General features: G+C 33.4%; 1 protein-coding gene across 3 annotated transcripts in view; it reads right to left on the minus strand.

Annotated features, from left to right (window-relative positions):
• Positions 1 to 11,006: 11,006 nt before the first annotated feature.
• Positions 11,007 to 21,788, minus strand: part of PHIP (pleckstrin homology domain interacting protein) — a 124,677-nt gene continuing 113,895 nt past the window's right edge. For 2 of the 3 annotated variants that reach the window (XM_059400966.1, XM_059400964.1), the window contains exons 36-40: positions 18,774 to 18,926; positions 17,717 to 17,880; positions 17,006 to 17,265; positions 16,274 to 16,471; positions 11,007 to 11,790 (exon numbers count right to left, since the gene is read on the minus strand). In XM_059400966.1, the coding sequence (XP_059256949.1) occupies positions 11,153 to 11,790; positions 16,274 to 16,471; positions 17,006 to 17,265; positions 17,717 to 17,880; positions 18,774 to 18,926 (1,413 nt within the window). In that variant the 3' untranslated portion in view covers positions 11,007 to 11,152. The remainder of the gene's footprint in view (positions 11,791 to 16,273; positions 16,472 to 17,005; positions 17,266 to 17,716; positions 17,881 to 18,773; positions 18,927 to 21,788) is intronic. The other variant, XM_059400967.1, reaches the window with a different exon arrangement.

Here is a 21,788-nt window from a genome sequence, read left to right on the forward strand (position 1 = left end):
CTTGAGTAACATGCAGTATTCCAAAATAAAATTTGTAATGTAGACCATTTTAACCATTCCTCTAAATTAAGATTTATTTATTTATTTGAAGGGAGGAAGGGGAAGAGGGAGGAGAGAAGCAGACTTCATGATGAGCATGGAGCCCATCTCTGATCCCTGAGATTAGGACCTGAGCCAAAACCAACAGTCCGATGCCTAACCATTTGAGCCAGCCAGGTGCCCACAGTTCCTCTAAATTAAAAGAAACTTTTTTTAACTAGGGATCAACAAGTTAATGCATTTGTTAACTAACTCCTGGGTGATTAATAACTTGTAAGAGAACATTGAAAAATTTTCTCAAAACTCAAGAAAAAGGGTGTCTCTTAACTTGTTCCTCAGCTGAGAAGACATAAAAAGGTTAACTCAGAGGGTAACTTCTTTAAAGTCTTCACTGAAATGAATCTTAATTTTGAATATGAGCCATTATCTGAGTTTTGGTATCACAATATCCAGCACATTAAAATTATTTGTACAGTGCTTTCATGTTTCTAAAATAGAATATCTAGCTTTTGTACACCAGGGCTATTGGTTGACAGGCATCCAAACTCTATGACCAAAAAAAAAAAAAAAAAAGTCAGGCAGCAAAGTCTGTTGACTTTGGTTGAAGTCCTCTGACTCCTGGTTGAAGACCTCTATCATGTAAAGATTAACTCAGGACAACACTCCTAAACAATTTAAAAGCTTTCTGTGAAGTATGGCATGTATAAAATTGTTCTCAAGATTTCCAGTGAGTCATCCATTGCCCAGATGTAATGATGGAACAACTCCTTTATTAGGTCATTATGTTGGCTTAATAAGCTTAATAAATTTTATTGATACTACTTAATATTAGCAAGCTATAGTTTTTATATCTTAGGTATTATAGACAGAATTGTTATCATGCTTCCCATATGAACTTCTGGCCACATCATATGGATCAGTGGATACTGGGTTGCATATCATGAATTAAATTATGAACAACTGAGATTTGCAGAGAAAATTATTCAAGGACTGTGAGTCTGCATTTTTAACAATGTACTCAAGAGGTTAGAAGTGATGGCAATAATTAAGCAAAAATGTTACACTGACCATATGACTACAAGTCAAAAGCTGCTCGAGCATATTGTGGTAGTCATGAGAATGTGCCTTGAAGAATTCCAGCTACAGGGAGCTTAATAGACCAGGGGCCCCTGCACCTAAACTCTAAGTACCATTGCTACATTTGTGCCATTGACTCACCTTTCTGAGGCTCTTCTTGCCAATATTTGGCAGGCAGGGTTACTAAAGCAGATGTATGCCTACATGGGAAATGGGGGACTCCTCTGGTGGTCAACTTTGGTTCAAGGACTCCCCAGTTGTCCTGCTGAGTCTTCCTTAGACTACACAGCAGTCAAAGATACTTTCATCTAACCTTACTTTCCTTTCTCCTTCATTTGGAGTTACACTTAACCTCACATCTGATGGCTCTTAGCTTTTCCTAGCTCCCTCCCAGTTTTCTTTCACAGGTACTTCCTTTATTCAAATCCTTCCATTTTTAATCCTATCTTGGCGTGTACTTTTTAGAGGACTTGGACTAACATATGTCTAGAAATATACTGTTGGGGATTCAATTAAAAGTAATGTGACCCATGACAGATTGGTGGTTTTTTAAATCCAAGATATCAGAAAATTATTATGGGTAGTACAAGCAGGCCCTTTTGGTAGCCTATGTAATGGCCTTCTGTAATAAGACCCTTATCTTAGAATCTTAGAATTGCATTTAGAGCCAATATTATAAATTATAGAAATCACTTATTAATCCAGTCAACTCATTTTTGAGTAGGGAGCAAGTTACTTAATCTCTGTGCTTTTCAATTTCCCTAATATAACATTGGAACAATAATTGTATCTAACTCATAAAACTATTCTGCAGTCTAAAAGAGATACTCTATGCTAAAAGCATGCAACTCGATCTCAGGGTTGTAAATTCGAGCCCCACGTTGGGTGTAGAGATTATTTAAACATACAATCTTTAAAAAATAAAATACTATAATGTAAAGAATGTGGAATAGTGCTTGGCACATAGTGTTCAATTGGTACATCAATGATCATTATTATCAGTATGAGTTCGGCAGTTGGGTACATGTAGCTTGCGAAGACGGCTTAGAGAAAAATCTATATTTAAGTGAAAAAAATCACAAAAGAGATGGTCAGAATGGTTAGCAAAAAAGCTAGAATTTGTTCACTCAGTGGCATGTCTGAAGAGGAACAGAAGGAGAATTTCACTTGCTCCAAGTTTTGTACTGTTTTTATATAGCAAGCTCATTTATTAATTGTAGTTTGATATCTGGTGAAATAATGTCACTCTATTTTATAAAACAGCTACCCTGACTACTATGAGAGTTTAATTAGCATTCCTTGGTTTCATATTAGTAACGACAGAGAAATATATTCCAGACAATCTTTTAAGTGGTCTTCATAAGTGAGGAAGGCTGACTAAAGTTAAAGAGGAAATAGGTCACCATGGCGATTAGCAGATTTTCGTGACTCATGAGAAAACAAAACTGGGACCTCAGAGTCTGTAAGATAGAGTTCTATCTAGAGCAATGGCCATGATGTTTATTATTTCTCCAGATAAATATGGCCTAAACAGTTCTAACATGGTTGTCCTTGTATCATGAAAACAGCACAAAACTTGATGAAATTATGTTTCATAAATGTGGGGGTAGTGTTTTAGCTGAGCTTATGAAGTCCTTCCCAGTGACTTTTAAGATTTTGGCTAAAGGTCCCACCAAATCAAGTAAAATTACATGTTAACTTGTAGCTTTTATCCAGTAGAGTTAAAAATCATTTCTGTTCATTGGAAAAACTACAAAGTTATTGTATTGGTCTGTATTGTATTGTATTGGTCTTAATCAGTTTTGTATCTAATACAGTGGTCTTACCTTCCTGTGAATAGCCATACTTTTCTTCTTCTTTGCAGGCCTCAATTTTTTGTTGAAAACTGGGCATTTAAAATATTATAATATGGTAATTGGAAACCACATCCTCCCCACCCAGGTTTTTTTGTAGTACTTATAAGAGACCCTGACAATCGTTCTTACAAAAACAAGTAGCTCAAACATTTTAAGAGTCCCAGTTCATATAATTAAGGTGAATATTTGGGTAAATTAAGCTGATTTAATAATTCTGGTTATGAAAATTATTTAATATTTTAAATAATTAAAGAATGGCTGTCTTTTCCATATAAGTATATAGTATAATCCAAGAATATTTAATTTTTAAAATGAACATTGGGCTTGCTTAAGAGACAAGTTAATCTGAAGCCCTTAAATTTCTCATGTCAGTCTACTGACTAGATGAGCTAACATTACTTACACAATATTGAGAATAAAAATATAAAATGTCTTCAAATAAATTGAATAGTGATTCTCATAAATGTTTGTATAATAGTAATTATGTTTCATAGCATATCAGCTTGGACATAACTTCCAAGATCCTCAGGTAACTTAAAACTTTGGATTAATATTAAATAAATTAATGGGTAATCATTGGATACCTATTTAATTGCATGTAGGATTCAATTCTGAAATATTGCTCACTGAGCATAATTTTATGTACATTTGCTTCTTGTATTTATATACTATGGATGGCTATCTTTGGGTTATGTAATTAATGGACATGTTTATTTTTGCAACTTTAAGGTTTCAAAGTTATGTGTATTCATGAGCTTTGTTATTCTGCAAAAATGCTTCCATTGGACAGTTCCCAATTCCTTTCCTTTGAGTTTTCTCAGTAAAATAGTTACATCACTTAAAATTTGTAATTAACATATATGGCTGAGACCAAATACTGGGAAAAATACTGACAGAAAAATACAATTAAGTATGAAGATAACAGAATGAATTTTTCAACAGTGTTTTGTCCAGAAGTGTCATGAAAAACTTGAGGCTCTAGAAGAGAGAGTAAGAGTCTGAAAAGAAACTTACAAAATGTATTAAAAAAATTTGGCAAAACTCCCCCAGTTTTGATGTACTTACAACAAAAGGAAGGGAATGAAAGAGTGGTAAAAATTTTACTGTTAAGGACTATGTCAATACCAAACTAGAATTTGCTGTTCTCCATTAAAATAACTGGTCTTAAAGAGCTTAATAGAAGACTGTGGGGGTGCCTGGGTGGCTCAGTGGGTTAAGCCTCTGCCTCCCGCTCAGATCATCTTAGGGTCCTGGGATGGAGCCCTGTGTCTGGCTCTCTGCTTAGCAGGGAGACTGCTTCCCACCCACCTCTCTCTGCCTGCCTCTCTGTGTACTTGTGATCTTTGTCAAATAAATAAATAAAGTATTTTTTAAAAAAAGAGCTCAATAGAAGACTAAATTGCTCTTCAACTTCTATATTATCTGCTCAGATAGATTTTCCCTATCTCATCAGAATAATTTACTTGGCTTTGTTTTGACTTTATAACATCCTTGATTATTAAAACAAAGAGCAAAATTAAAGAAGTTTCCCACTAGGGAAAGATGTTAAGTTTCCTTGAAATTGTTCTGCTTTCTATGTTTCTTTTTAAGTGTTTTATTACACTTTTATTGAGGGGGGAACCAACTATTATTCTAAGGCACCCATGATCCTGTCTTAATGAAATGATTAAATCTCCTCTGAAAACTTTTGATTTTGCTTTCCCAAAATTGAACCCTAAAATAAAAATTTCACAATGTATTTTATACAGAAACTATCTTTGAGACTTTCCAGAGGGCTCTGGGAAAATCACAAACTTTAGTATTTATTAGTGTAAACAAATATTACAACTCACACCTCCTTTCTCTAAGGGTTCGGATCTTGCACTTGCTACAGTAAGTCATGGTCACAAGATACAGCTTGCCTGGAAGTTAAACATAGCATGGCATTATTTATTTATGGATTAAACAGAAAGTCAAGATTGAACCACAAGTACAGGGGACAATATACATATGAGACATAATCATTTGACTATTTGAAATGAATTGGACATTGCAAATTATCTTTTTTTTTTTTTTTAACTTTACATATGAAGAAAGTGAAGCTAAAAGAGATGCTCAACTCTAAGCCTAGTTCATTCCATTACACTACAGCCACCATGTCTAGCTAATTAGGCAGAAACTTCATGGAATCCTTTGTTCTTTTCCCAAACAAAACCAAAGAGCAATCAACATACAGTAAATGTGTTAAGTGCAAAAAGATTACAAATACAAGGTATATATTACAAGGGACCAAGTCTTGTGCTTTGGTTTTTCTTATTGTCCTTATAGGGAAACAGCTTCGAAGATAAAGTTGATGTTATTACAAAAGAGAAACCAGTAAAAAGTATTGCTGAAAATGAAATTTTTCTCAACTGGTTCTTGTAAGTACGTACTAGATATTAGTATCAGCTTAGTTCAAAAGAGGGGGGGAAAAAGCACTTTGGAAATGTTTACCTGCTTTCCTCAACTTAGAAATTTATTTTATAGTCATTTAAACAAAAATTTTTAGGGAGAAATGATCATTAATAGCATAAAATCACAAATCATCCCATTAATCTGAATTAACACTTATTATAGCCTTATGCATTCTTTATACTAAAATCGGGATTCTTAGGAAGTCAAAAATGTATGCCAATCTGAACAAACTTCTAGGAAATCTAGAAAAAAAAATCTAGGAAATCACAAATCTTATTTTGTGTAACTTTCAACAAGTGAAAATTTTCAACATTCCATCCTTTTTGCAGAAATTTTACTTCACATTGTGAAAAAAATACAAACTGTCCCTTTATCTCTTAGAAATATCTGAATATATTTATCACCAAGTACAGTAAACTGCAGATAGTAAATTGTCTTATTAAATGTACATATTAAAAGGCAAGTGAGTAGGGATGCCTGGGTGGCTGGCTATCAGTTAAGTGACAAACTCTTGGGTTTCAGCTCAGGTCATCAGGGTGGGTGTTGAGATCAAGTCCCAAGACTGGCTCCGCTCAGCTGTCTCCCTCTTCTCTTTCCTCTACTCCTCCTACTGTTCACTAAGGCACACGTGTGCATATGCTCGCTCTAAAATAAACAAAATCTTAAAAAAAAATAAAAGGCAAAGGGACTTATTTTCAACCTTTGGTTATTTTGGCATTAGGGTAACCCCAACTGGCTAGTAATTTTAACATTGGGCTAAACAGAGCATTTACATAACAGCATCTTTGGTACAGAGCCTGTTTAAATGGGTACTGAGTGCTTATGTGTTACCAAAACAAAACAAAACAAAAAACAAATCAGGAGGCTCTACAAAATAGCTTAGAAAAACAAGTTTTCTATTTATTTAAAAATAAGTTTGTAGTTACTACATTGCAGGGACAGGAATTCTTACACATACATTCTAGTTTGTATAAAAGGATTCAAAGAATTATGCATCAAAACTAACATAGAAAGTGTCCACATAACAGTAAAGAAAGGTCCAATCAATATGTACAAAAAGAAAGGGCACTGCTATTCTGGTGTGAGACTGCCGTTTATAACATGATACTCCAGGTTTCTGGAAGGAAAAAACAAAAACCTCAATAAAGCTAAATAATTTGTCTTTAAACTCTGTGTTACTTATTACATACAACAGATTTGCTTGCGTTTAACATTGTTTCCTGTACAAAATAAGTATAATTTTAATTTGAAAATGTGTCAGTTTCAACTTCAACCCTCTAGGTCAGTTACTTTTAAAAATTTGAGCTACATTCTACACGTCTAAATATCGTGTGACAGGATTTAAGTTTTCTAAAAGACCTTTAATAAAGACCTCATCTTCTTGCAGTTTTAATATGGTCCAAAAATGTAACTTTGTATTTTGCCTCAATTTATAGTTTACCATTGTGATTAATCAACACACACAATCTTAAAAGTAATGAGCATGTGTGTGCCTCTCTGCATCATATCATGTGTACTATATATCATCTCAAACCTATTCTCTTAGCTCCTTAAATGTAGAAACTCATAGCCACCCACTATTATGTATTTGGTTTGTGCCATATAAAGGTTAATTTCCTGATGATTTTATCTGCATTAAAAAAGTATTTCAACACAGAGCTATCAAAACTAAAAATAACATATTTTTATACCTCATAATGTTTTCTAATTGTTTAACTGCAGTGTGTACAAGATTTATCTCTGGAGCGTCAAAAGTGGTAGTACTTACAGTCTTCTGACTCAATTTGACCTCTTCTTGGTTACTGTACATTGTACAAAAACATCATTTGTAGTGCTTAGCTCAGTATAATTAAGAACATAAGTAGTTTCTTAGTAAATGTAATATTTAGTTCAAATCACTTGGAAATTTGGGGAACCAAGGGTAATTGCAAGGAGGAAAGTTAAGGAAAAGGTGTATTTTTCCAAATTTTAATAGGAAAATAAATTCTCACCTAAATATAACTAAATCACATCACAACCTGTTATTTAAAAAATACTTTCTTAAATACTTTCTTAGTAGGGGAGTAATTCACAGAACATAAAAGTACGTCCTCTTTTATGACTTTTAAAATCATGTATTTCCTGTATATAAGGAGAATGCTTATAGCCCTTTAAACACTCAAGTATCTTGGTCCTTTCAACCTACTTAAAAACAAATTTCAGGTGAACAAAAACATTCAGAATAACAATTTGTTTTCATTAAATAGAAAACAAAATCAAAATTGCTTCCAGTTGACATGTGAGAGATACATAGGTATGCAGGGATAAAATGGAATGCTAGAATACTATTAACTAGAAGAACTAATTTATAAGTCAGATTTTTAAAACATGTAAATGTGAGTATCACATAAGCAAAAATGTTATTTGAATACATTTGTTAAAATGTCTGATTAATATACTACACTGTGGATAAGGGGCATTATTATAGATGTTAACATAATGCTGCATGAGGATCTTTTTGCAGACCAGTCTATCTTATGCAATTCACTTCCAAGTGATACTAAATTAAGCCAAACTCCTATCTCAGATGGGACATGATCAAGCTCACAGTTATTCTACAGAGTTATTCTAATTAAATTTAAGGGGGAAGATACTTTCATAATAATTGTAACAAATAAGTCTTCAAATTTGTGAAGTTGTGCCGATAAAAACAATGCAAACAAGACCAACATTCTTCAGTACATAAATTTATGCAGAAAATAGTCTAATGATATAATAGCAAATTGCAAAGGAAAAATTTTAAGAAGGTATATGTCTATTGCCCAGAGTTGTGAGGCTGTAATTAAACTGAACGTTTAAACTGCTATCTGCAACATTTTATAACTTTTTAAGATATGATTAGGACTGGAGGCTGTTGGAGGAGAAGGGAAAGAATATCAGAGTTAGGTACTTAAAAATATATAAATTGATATATATTTTCCATGTATTCTGAAACTTTCAATAAACTTGAGGTTTTTATTGCTCACCTAAGACAACTGTCAACATTTCCTTTTGGCCTACAAAGAGTACATACATGGTGTCACTGTCTCAAACAGGTTATTTTCCCAGTATTTTTGATATTTGGTCAAACAGAACAAAAAAAGAAGATGACTTAAACTGGTCAATTCAACTTTTGCAATGTATAGAAGCTAAATTATAAAAATATAAAATCTAAATATATCTGGTATTACTAATACATTTTTAAGTTTTTCAATTACAAAGAATCTGAATCCAAGTCATTTTGCTTTACTAAGAAACCAGTGTCTAATGATGTCCAAAAAAGGTCATAAATATACAGTGTCTATAGAACAGGAATAGTACATTTACTTGTTGCAGGTATGATGGTAAATACTCATTTCTTTGTTCAAGAGTTAGAACTAATCCATACATCGTACTAGAGGTATATATTCCACTCTAAGACTGTACGCTCTTCTTCTGTACACACCTTAAAACTGTACACATAATTTTTACAAAAATGGATTTATAGTCTATTTTTTTCCAACACAATGCAGATAACATCAGGAAATTACATGTTTCAAAGAGATTGCCTTCAAAAGCAACACATTACTTTAATGACTTAAATCTCAAACATACACATTATTCTCAATAATGGTGTAACTGAAAGACTCATTTTACTATACAACCAAGCCATCCATTTCTGCATTATGAAGAGTTTACTACTGAATTTTAATTATATAGTTAAATATATTTGTTAGAAAAAAATAAATATACAAAAACCTGAAAAATTTGAAATTATTTCTCAACTGTAAAATCACAGCAATCCAGTTAAGATCTGGAAAATGGTTTACTTAATTTCACAGGAGGATTTCTGTACAAATTTAGTTACAAATGATCTAAAAAGCCCAAATGTATCACTTTCCATTGTTCTTCAATACAATTAAATGACGGCTAACATTTATCCCTATCAGAAATAAGAAATAAAATTATGTAATCTATTTTGCCAAGTTTCAATTAAAGACTTTATTTTTCTACATAAGGGTCATGCTGATACATATTTTCCCATCCTCACTTTTTAGAAATGTAGTATCTGAAAATTTTGGTTACATTTTTGTACCATACCAGTCCTCAGAAAATACTACATTCTTTAAACTTTTTAAAAAATGGACAATAATTTTTAAACAATAGAAATGGCATTTATGTTGGTTTTTAAGGTATAAAATAACTAACTGTACCATAAACAAATAAATAACTGCTTTCCTTTTCCATAGCAGTACATATAGCAATACATTCTCCTAAGTCATATAGTTATCATTTACAATAGACAACTTAATTTTACTAATGATGCAAAAAATAATAGAATACAAGGCACAATCATTAAATGGAATTTTTCTTTAGGGTGTATATTGACATACCAGCGTGATAAGGATACCATAAAAAGTGCAGAAAAAACACAATGTGCAATGAGACCACTGTATAAAACATGATTGCATAAAAAGTGATTTGGCCTATTTTAACCTTTAATAATTGAAAATAACCAATCTTCCCCTTAAAATTAAACTATAAAGTATGACATTTTAAAATTATTTTTATTCTACCACTATCTAAAAAATCCTGAAAAAAGAATTTATACCTGGGTAATAGTATATAAGTATGTGTTTGTATATATATTTAATTATACCCATTTATCAATATATACACATACACACACAGACACATTTCTTTGTAAGTCATTTTAGCCTATTAGATATGTCTAAAGTTTAGAAATGACATTAATCCAGATCAACAAGTAAACATCAAATCCCATACCTTTTTCCTGTATTTTCCTTGAATCCTTTAACCACTTAAACATCTTCTCTAAAACATCTCTGTCAAAGGACCCACCAGTGCATTATTTTCTACTATTAAGTACCAAAAAAAGATACATCTCAGCATAACTCTTTTTAATAACGTGCTCTTTAGAATAATATATAGCCTTTCCAATATTGAAAAGTGTATGCTGTCCTGACAGTCAAAAACAGGCTTTCCACTGCACTGATTCTCAGTCTTTGGCACAATAAACAGAGATTGAGTGATTGATATAAGAATCAAGGTCTGAAAAATTAGACAGTCAAATGTTTTCCAATGTGGATATGTTTCCTTTCATCAGTACATTTTCTCTTACGTTTGGCAGAAATGGAATACAGCAAAAGCCTTGTCTAGATTCTTTGTAGATGAACATTCTATAATTAAAATTAAACTTTTTAGGGCATCAAATGGTGGGAATTTTATATTTATCTTCAGAGGAAACACACTTCTTAATTTACTGCTACTCTGGTAACATCTGTCTTCCTAGGGGCACAACTTCTGCTTCAATAGAAATGTACCAGGCTTGGTCAAAAATAATTCATTTTAACATGAAATGCTCTATCACTAGGAATATTATGCTCCTTAAGAGTGTAGCAGAACTGTCTTTTCCAGAAATAAACTGGGAATTCATTATAGGTCCTCAATTTCTTTTGTTTCAAACAGTGAATGAAATGAATATTGAAATGCATAACCTATCTAAGGGCAATAAATAGCAAACATTTAAAATATATATGTATATATTTATATATATATATATATTCATTTAAAGAAGTGAAGTGTCTTGTAAGTTTGTTTGTTTTTTTGCAAATCAAATCATAACATTCCCTAATCCACCATAGCAGCAAGGAAGCAGAAGCCTTAGTTCTACATATTCCTTAACTGTACCTGCTTTATGATTTTGAAGTAAAATATTTTGGTACAAGTTACCAACCAATTAAATTTGCTTTTGCTTTTTCAGTCAACTTTCGGACTCGTCCTCTACTAGAAGTTCCAAAAGTCAAAGAGGTGTCTTCAAACAACAGCTGCCTTTGCTCCTCTTCAGAATCATCCTCATTATAGAAAGCTGTCCTTCGACCTTGATTTCTAGTTCTCATGTGGGGTTCAGAGCCTTTAAGTTCCTCAAACTCTTCTTCCTCATCCATAGGATCATCTGTCTTTTTTCTGTTACTTCTCCTTAGCATTTTAACACTTGTAGGAACTATGAGATCTGAATCTAGTTTTTGTGTCTTCATCTTCCTTTTCGGTTTTCTGCCTCCACGACTTTTTTTCTGTAACAAATCCTCCTTAACAGTATTAGTTTCAGAAAGAAAACTGCATGTAGAAGAAGGAACAACTTCATCTCTGATTGAATGCACACTATTTTGCTCTGAATTTTCTGGCTTTGCATACGGTAGCTTTTTGGGTTTTCTACCCCTTTTCTTGTGTATAACTTCACCACTGCTGGTATTAACTTCTACCTTAGGCTTCCTTCCAGGTCCTCTCTTCACAAGTTTAGATGGCTGCCCTCCATGGCCATTTACTTGAATGCTTCCTGGTATAAGAGCATTGTTCTTACAATCTGCTAAAAAGGAACAACAGCACACTTAATATATGGAATTGCTTTTTTAATTTGACCCTCAAACTAGTCATTAAGGACACTACTATACTTAGGTAGCAACATAATTCTGATTTCTGTTTTTACTAAAATGAGAAAAAGAGCCAACAAAAGGCTAATAGTTTAATGATATTTTCTACTTAAAATTCAGAGGAGGAAAAGATCCTCAATGAAATATTAATGACCTCACAAGAGGGAAATGAAACTCAGAATAAATAACCTGTTAACACTGTAAATTATTACTGAGCTGGGATTAGCCAAGATTTCTTACTCCACTATTACCTTTAACTACATGTTGTAATATAGAAGCATTGTTTCCATTGCACAAAATGACTCTATATAATTGTATGGAACTTAGCAACCACAAAGAACCTTGTTGTTCACCTCATTAAAAAGTTTTTTGTATTCCTACCTTTAAGCAGCTCAATTATGGAAATGATCTTAGTATAAAACCGATGACATTTTAACCTGGTAATCTGAATACATAAGCAGATCATCCCCTTCTACTTAGCTCTAATCACTTTTTCCTACTAGGGATGGAATAAAAAGGGACTATCAAGAGTGGAATGATTCATTCCCTTTTTGGATGTGATCATCACACCCTCTCTAGGATCACAGAAGAGTTTACATGTATTTCCTTATGTCCCCCAGAAAAAAGAACCTCCTCTCCTATCACATAAGAGGTTTAAGAGTACATCTAGTGGAATAATTTACATCAGTTATTCTCCAAAAACTACCAATACCTTTGATATTCTTCATCTATCCTAACTACAAGAGTAGAAATAAGTTACTCTTGGTCATGAACTGTGCTCTCAAAATTGTTTAAAAAGGATGAAATAAACAACTAAACAGCACTTTTCTTCACAGGCTCTTTGAAATGGTCCTATATCCTTATGTAACTGAATCACAAACAGATGATTTATTATCATAAGCAGTACTAACTCCATGTTATCAATCAAATCTATTATGTATGCCACCATTATAATTGAGGCAAACTTCTTGATAAAGGTCATTATGGTTTATAAAAAATATAAAATACTAGAGATGATGAACAGCCATTCTGTGTTTAAAAAAAAATGCTATTACCCCATCAGCTGAAGGAAAAAGATGATAAACATGTATTTCCACTAACTTTTCCTTCAAAGTTCTGAGATTTTTTTTAGTTGTGACGGGTGATCTGCAATGCAATATTCTAGAGAAAATTCATAAAAAGATGAAAACAGCTTCTCAAAAGAATGTTTCTTCATAATGGTATTGTATTTTGTCATAGGTTTGAATTACCCTTCATAAATATAAAGAAAAAAAATCAAGTCACAAGAGGTCAGAGCCAGAAGCAGCGGGAAAAGGCAAAAAAGCCCTCATTTCCTGACCCCCAGAGTACAAATAACTTTCTTTAGTGGAATTCTGGCATAAAGAAGGAAAGGGGAGCAGGGAGAAGTGTGTAAGTGTGTGTGTGTGCGTGCACGCGCACGCGAGAAAAAATTAAGCATTTTCTAACATGATTACACTAAACCTATCTGAGGATTCTATATATCTTGTTTTACAATAAGACTACTGACAAGGAATCTAAATATCCAGTCCATGTACCCACTATAGAAATTCTATAGTGTGGCTTCAAGGACTCCATGAACTTCTTGAAATGGTCTAAGTTTTGTGTGAATACAAAGTTTTGCATTTTCTGGAGGAAAGAACTACAGGTTTCATCAACATTACAAAGCAATACATAAACTAAAAAGGTTAAGAACAAATGCAGCTCTCTTTATGTGGATCTGTGCTGTTCAAGAAGGTAGTTACTAACCATGTGGCTACTGAGCATTTGAAAATACAGCTATGCAACTGAGAAACTGAATTTTTAATTAAACTGAAATGTGACTACTGAAGCACTGTACATTTTGAAATACTGATCACATGTTGAAATAATATTTTGGATATAATGGAGTAAATAATTAAAATTGGTAACTTCCACCTGTTATTGCATGTAGTAGTTACTAGAAAACTTGAACCATGTGTATGTCATGGGTTATATTATATTTCTACTTGTCAGCACTGCCTCTTGATTCTAATAGGTAATTCAGGTATCAATAGTTATTACTGTATTGGTAACTCTTGCATATTTGTGATACTCAAAACTTATAAATCAAATTGGACCTCACTATCATAAAGCTAGAACCAATTCATTATACACATTTGATTTCTGTAGGGCACAAAGTGACAGAATCAAAGCCAATATATTATATAAAACTTTTAATTCAGTTCAGAAAGGAAGCAAATATAAAAATAAAAAAAACTCATATATACAAAATCATTTGCTTCTTTATCAATACATGTGTTGCCCAAGCAAGCACACTTGCTTCTTAATTCAAAGACTTACTATACTAAGTATAGGTGATTAGAAAAAGTAATTAAACACAGAAGTTCAGATTCTACTGGACACAAGACATATATAAAGAATATTCTACCACAAAAAGCAATGAATAGGGTATTCTGGGAACACAGATGAAATGCTTGAAAGAACCCAAGAAGAAGCTTCCTGGAAGAGATGCAATTATGAAGTGAGACTTGAAAGGTAACAGGAAACCATTAAATTGGGAGGAAAGAAAGACATTCAAAAAAGGAAGAAAAGGACAATGAAAATTCAGGGACTTCCAAGTTATAGGATAGCTGGCACATAAAAAGGAGAAAGAAAGTAAAGAAAGCTGGAATGTTAGGCAGCAGCCAAGCAAAGAAGAGTCTTATATAATGGGTAAAAACATTAACTTCACGTATGATTTGAAAGCAGGGAAGGATTTCAAGTGGGTGCCATGTGTATGGGTGTACACACAACATGTGCTAGGGATAAATGATCAGAGAGATCACTTCCACACAATATGGAAGACAGACTGGTTAAGGAAGAGCTGAGAATCAAGACAGTGAGACCAGTTAGGAAACTAGGACAACACTCCAGGTGAGAAATTATGTAGGCCTGAATTAAGAACATAGAAGTGAGAGGAGGAATGGATTTTACAGATATTAAGGAACCAGAAATAACAAGAACTAATGACTGTGAAGTAGTTCTGGAAGAGGCCAAATGACTCCCTGATTTGAAGTTTGTGTAGGGGATAGGTCCCAACACCATTCATCAAAAAGAGAATGTTTCAGTAGAAAAATAAAATTTCGAGAGGATTCTGAGGAAAACATTGAAGGGGAAATTGTTTAGGCATACTCTGGAAGTCATGACACAAAATGCTTATTCTTGCGCTGCTTCCTCCCAACTAGCCGTCACTGTTTTAACATGTCACAGAATGTGTTCAGTCATGTTCACCATTTTTCAAATCTCACGTTTGAAGACCACATGTCTTTACAATGCAAATCTGCAGATGACAGAATCTGGAAGCTTAACTCTACAGGAATAAAAGTTGTATAAGATAATAGAGGTTTGGCTGTAGACAATCAGGGTAGTGTGCTGAATTTTGTGATGTAGGAACTTAAATTTTCTCAAAAAGAAAAGACTGTTACATTGGGTTAATTAAATCCAATTTAATTTAAACTTCTTGAATACACTTAAAAAAAATTTTTATTTATTTATTTGAAAGCGAGAGACAGAAAGAGAGAGAGATCATGAGCAGTGGGGAGTGGAAAAGGAAGCAGCAGACTCCCCACTGAGCAGGAAGCCCAATGCAAGACTCAATCCAGGACCCTGGCATCATGATTCGAGCCAAAGGTAGATGCTCAACCCACTGAGCCAGCCAGGTGCCCTTGAATACACTGTCTAAAATGTTGTAATAATCAAGTCAGAAACAATTCAATTCACATCACTAAAAGCCTTTGATTCTAGAATTTGTTATTTTTTCTTTTTTTTTTTTTTAAAAGATTTTTTAATTTATCCATTTGACAGACAGAGATCACAAGTAGGCAGAGAGGCAGGCAGAGAGAGAGGAGGAAGCAGGCTCCCCGCTGAGCAGAGAGCCCGATGCGGGGCTCGATCCCAGGACTCTGAGCCGAAGGCAGAGGCTTCAACCCACTGAGCCACCCAGGCGCCCCTAGAATTTGTTATTTCCATATAACCAGTTTTTTATGGCTTTTAATTTAAAGTTTAATGACAATACAGTTTGCTTTGGGCACAAAGCTGCAAATCAAGAGATGTGAACTCTTTTCACACAAAAAAAGTGTGACTTTTTAAAATTTTATTTATTCATTTGACAGAGATCATAAGTAGGCAGAGAGGCAGGCAGAGAAAGAAGGAAGCAGGCTCCCTGCTGAGCAGAGTCCGATGCGGGGCTCGATCCCAGGACCCTGAGATCATGACCTGAGCTGAAGGCAGAGGCATCAACCCACTGAGCCACCCAGGTGTCCCAGAATGTGTGACTTTTAAATGGGCAACCTAATAAGTGGATATAAGTGCTACCTCTGACAAAAAGCATCATTTTTAAGAAGTATCTACTATATATCTTGGAAGATAATAACACCTTACCTTGCTCAATGACAGGTGAGGACTTTGTAAGAGTGGATGTTTTAGAGAGTACAGATGATTTCACTTTACGTTTGACTGGCTTTTCCTTTTCCATGTTTTCTTTCGCAGAACTATTTCTAGTGCCATGACTGATACTGGATTGACCAGGGCTTGAAAGAGTATTCAAGGTTTTGGAATGTTTCACAGAATTCTCTAGAACTAAAATACACACACAAACACAAACAAGATTAAAACCTAGGAGTTATTTAACCTAAAAACAAGCAAGAAGCTGGGATTACTTCTAATCTGAATTGCATGAATTAGCCAAAAGGATAAAACTTATGAGTTGCTTAATGCTTCCTTAAGAAATTAACTTTCAAACAGGAAAATACATAAATACATAAATAAATACAGGAATACATAAATAAACTCTTAACAGTTCAGACCTTCATGACACTGTCCAGTCACTTCAAGATCATGAAGGCAAGCCTTGGCAAATTGTTACCAAGTCTGGGTACCAGGATTTATATTCAGGCAGTCCACATCAGAGTTGCCATCTTTAAGCATTATTCTACACTGACACTCCTAAACCTCAATTTTTTCTTACTAAAAACAAAAACAAATAATAAAGACAGAAAAACTAACACTGTCTGTTGGAATTCACTAAAACCCAGTGTATCTCATTTGGCAAAATAAAAGCTTAAATTAAAAAAATACACATTCTTCAATTTGGAAACTATAACCGACTCTTACTTGTTTTCCCTGGCACTGCAGATGTATTAGCTTTTGAAATTAAAGTCTTTGCTGCTGAAGAAGTAGATGGTTGCTCAGTGGTAACTGGATCTATAACCAGTCGATTGCTTCTGGTTCGAACTACAGAACTGGATTCTGTTTTACCATTTATCTGAGTGGCATTATGCCGTGGTGGTATTGTTCGTGTAGGTGTAGAGAATGGAGAGGTAGAGATATCTGACTTTAGCTGGGGCTTTAATGTCCTTTTTTTCCTTTCAGGGCTGTAAATAAAATAATATCATTAGTTATTCTTATAGCTTCATGTACATGAATAAATAGTTTAATGCTGTTGGATTCAATATTTGTACTATTATGAAATATGTTAAAATATGAGATTTGTAGTGGATTTCATATGATTGTGAGCCTTTGAAAGTGAATATTTAGTGAAGGATTGCCATAAATGCTACAGTTATATGACAGAAAGCATGATGCCATCACTACCCTAAAAATGCTGTTTTACTGTACAGATTTAGCAGTTTGAATTTAAGCACTTACACTAGTATAGCTTTAGTTAAAAGATTAAAAATCCTCCACATCTTAGGAACTTGCATGTCAAATATATCATTCTGCAATATAGGGAATAGTAAAGGAAGTATTAAAAAAACACCGAGTTCTATCATTTAGATGACAAAGTTATAGATTAGTTGATGCTTTTTAAAATAAATCAAATACCTTGATGCTGCACTACTGGAAACAGAGCTGCTTCTATTTCTTTTCTTCCTCCTTTTGGTTATTGTATTTCTTTTGTGAAAACGAAGAGCAGATTTATAATCTGATAAAACTGAACTAATGTGTTCTTCAAAGAAAGCAGACAGGCGCAAACTCATGCTGTAAATCTGTAGAGTAAGAAAAAAACGTGTTTAAACATTCCTCAAAGGAATATGCTTGTTCAGTAAATATTAACATATAACTTGAGTATTTTTCTAGCAAAAAGTTTTAACAATTTAAACACTACTTTTTCCCAATCTCTTTGGATGAAGGGCAAAACTAAAGCATTTTTACAATTACTATTTTTATATATAGATTAGAAATATTCTAAGATTTTAGATCTTTTCTTTTTTTAAAGATTTTATTTTCAAGTAATCCCAACAACCATCACAGGGCTCAAATTTACAACCCCGAGACCAACAGTTACATGCTCTACCAATTGAGATAGCCAGGCACCTCTCAAGATTACAGATTCTTAAAGAAAAGCCCTAGTATCAATACACATGGCTCATGTAGACAAAATTCCTGTGAACTCTATCACACTGAAACTATCCCTGAGGTTCTGAACCTGTTTTCCATTGTTACTTTAGGATTAGCATCTATTCTTTTTCATTTAATTTCCTTATATCTTCCCTTTGTGATGTCTTGTCAGCCCAAAGAGAGATAAATGATACTTATAACTTAACTAATTTTTAGAAATCATTCACAAATATGCCTTTCTATTAATGCAAAAAACAGCTGGAAAAGTTAAGCCCACATAATCTTAATATATACCAGGACAATATGTATGTTATATGTGTTAAGAAAAGCATTCCTAAACATTAGTGACCTCACTTATTCTATAGAAGAAAAGAAAGATGTGAATCCTTCTTCCCCTAGGATACTATTAAGAACATAATAAAAATAAAATAGAAGGCCAATCTTGCTGTAAATTTTAATTAAAGCAACATTTAGTTACTTAGCCTACTTTTTACTGATTTCATTTAATATAAACATAAATAAAAACAATTTAATTATATACCCTTGATCTTTTGCTTGGTGTATAGGCCTTTGAATTGCTAAAAATAAGTCTGACATCTTTACATAATTCCATTGGTGACTCATAATTCCCAGCCTCTAAAGTTTCTCTAACAGTAGCAAAATCCATTGGAGTGTCAATGATGTCTCTGTAGTCCTAAGAGAAGAAAAACAGAAACAGAAAATATTACTACTCAGTACAGGGATTCACATACAATTCCTGTGGTAAGTACAAGTCCTGCAACTTTTAATAATACCTTATTTTCCTCATCAAGGCTCCTTTTTTCTAATAGTTTTTATTTTTTCATGCCCTTTCCTTTTTTTCTTATCATTAATGGTGCTATTTTCTTACATTATATATTTATCTATCTGGCATCCATTCATCATAGGGCTAATTACACTTATTATATATTCTTATTTTCTGTATTCCTGATGCTCTGATCTTTTGGGATCCTTACAGACCTGAGGACAGACTGTTCTTCCCACGGCCAACCAATTCTTTTCTTTTTTTTTTCCCCAACCAATTCTTAAAAGAGAGCAAAAAGCTGCACTGAGAACACATCTTTCATATGTAAACCAACCATCTCCTTATCTAATTCCAACACACCAAGCCAGTATTTCCTCTGCTTTGAATTTTCCTAAGGTTCAGTTACCAGACAACTAGAGACCACCCCTCTGCCCCAAAGCCCACTGTAATTATTCAAACTAGCCTGTCCTAAAGTGTTCATCCTGTCTTGACTCTCTCATAGAAATAGAGTGCAATAAAGACTCTGGCTTAAGCATCCCCCTTACTCCTGTTTCCTGTCACTGGACCGAAACCTGCTGTTTCCTTTGTGGCTCTGGCATTCAGTGGCAACATCTCTGGGACCTGTACGCACAATAAATTTCCTTTTAAGCCCCATAATAATTTCCTCCTGTGGCAATGTTGACTGTACCCTATCTATACCGTATCTAACATGTACATTCTTAGAACAAATGGGTATTGCATTTTGTCAAATGATTTTTCAAATGCATTAATTGATATGATCATGTCATTTCTTTTAAGATGATGAATTACACTGACTCATTTTTGAATACGGAATGAATCTTACATCCCTGAATAAAAACCCCATTTTATGGATTTTCTCTATTGTTTTTCTGTTTTCAGTTTCATTCAATCTTCTTTTTGTATTTCCCATCTTCTGCTCATTGTAGGTTATTTTTATTTTTATTTTTCTAGGTTCTTGATGAGAGAGCATAGGTTACTGTTTTGAGACTTCTCTTCTGATGTACTATTTAGTGACATAAATTTCCCTGCATTGTTTTAGCCTCACCCCACAAATTTTGATGTTGTATTTTCATTTATTAGTTCAATGTGCTTTATTTTCCATAGGACTTCTTTGAGCTCAAAGATTATTTGGAGGCATATTTATTTAGTTATCAATTAAGTGATCAGAGATTTTCCTGTTACTTTTATTTTTGGTTTGATTTCACTATGGCTGGAAAACACACTATATGATTTCAATTACATTTGTCATTTTATTGTTTTCTATTTGTTTTGAAACTGTTTGTTTTTTTCCCCAATCTTCCCGTGCGTTACTTGAACAGATTTCATTTGATTCATGCATTATGTTTATTACTGTAACTGTTATAATTTTTTTAAGTTGTTGCTCAGGTATTTACAATATATACAAAATTATTAAAATACACTGGTGTCACACTAAAAATTAAATTCAAAATGGATTAAAGAACTAAATGTGAGACCTGAAACCATAAAAATCCTAGAAAAGAACATAGGCAGTAATCTCTTTGCTATCCGCCATAACAACTTTTTTCTAGATATGTATTCTGAGGCAAGGGAAACAAAAGCAAAAATAAACAATTGGGACTACATCAAAATAAAAAGCTTCTACACAGTGAAGTAAACAAGTGACAAAACTAAAGGCAACCTGTGGAATGGGAGAAGGTCTTTGCAAATAACATCCCATAAAGGGTTTATATCCAAAACATACAAAGAACTTAAAAAACTCAACATCCTCAAAACAAGTAATCTGATTAAAAATGGTAAGAAGGCATGGGAAGACATTTCTCTAAAGACATAGATGGCCAAGAGATACATGAAAAGATGCTCATCATCACTTACCATCAGGGAAATGCAAATCAAAACATTATTGTAATGAGGTATCACCTCACACTTGTCAGAATGGCAACAACACAATAAACAACAGGTGTTGGCAAGGATGTGGAGAAAAAGGGACATTCATACATTGTTGGTGGGAATGCAAAATGGTACAGCCACAGGAGAAAATAGTATGGAGGTTCCTCAAAAAATTAAAAATAGAACTACCCTATGATCTAACAATCTCATTACTGGGTATTTAACCAAAGAATACAAGAAAACTAATTCAAAAGGATACATGAACCTGTATGTTTATAGCAGCATTACTGAAGAATGGATAAAAAAGATGTGACTGACACACACACACACACAAAATGGACTATTACTCATCCATTAAAAAGAATGAAATCTTGCCATCTGCAAGGACACAAATGGAGCTAGGGAGTATAATGTTAAGCAAAATAAATCAGAGAAAGACAAATACTACAGGGTTTCACTCATGCGTAGAATTTCAGAAACAAAACAAGCAAGCAATGGGGAAAAAATGAGAGAAAGAGAGAGACTAAGTAAGAAACAGACTTTTAATTATAGAGAACTAATGGTTACTAAAAGGGACTAAAGACTGCACTTGTCATCATGAGCACAGGGTAATGTATGAAAGTGCTCAATCACTACACTGCACACCTGAAACTAACACCACAGTGTATGTTAACTGGAATGAAAATAAAAACTTAAGACAGTGAAATAGAAAAGAACATATCCAAAATGTAAATTGGGATTTCAGATTTTCCTGTGAAATGAAATCATATAAATGGCCTTAAAAAAAGTACGTATCTGAAACCTTGACTTTTTTTTTTTAAAGATTTTATTTGTTTATTTGTCAGAGAGAGAGAGAGAGAATGAGAGAGAGTGCACAAGCAG

The sequence above is a fragment of the Mustela nigripes genome, chromosome 5 (genome assembly GCF_022355385.1).
Source record: "Mustela nigripes isolate SB6536 chromosome 5, MUSNIG.SB6536, whole genome shotgun sequence".
NCBI lineage: Eukaryota > Metazoa > Chordata > Mammalia > Carnivora > Mustelidae > Mustela > Mustela nigripes.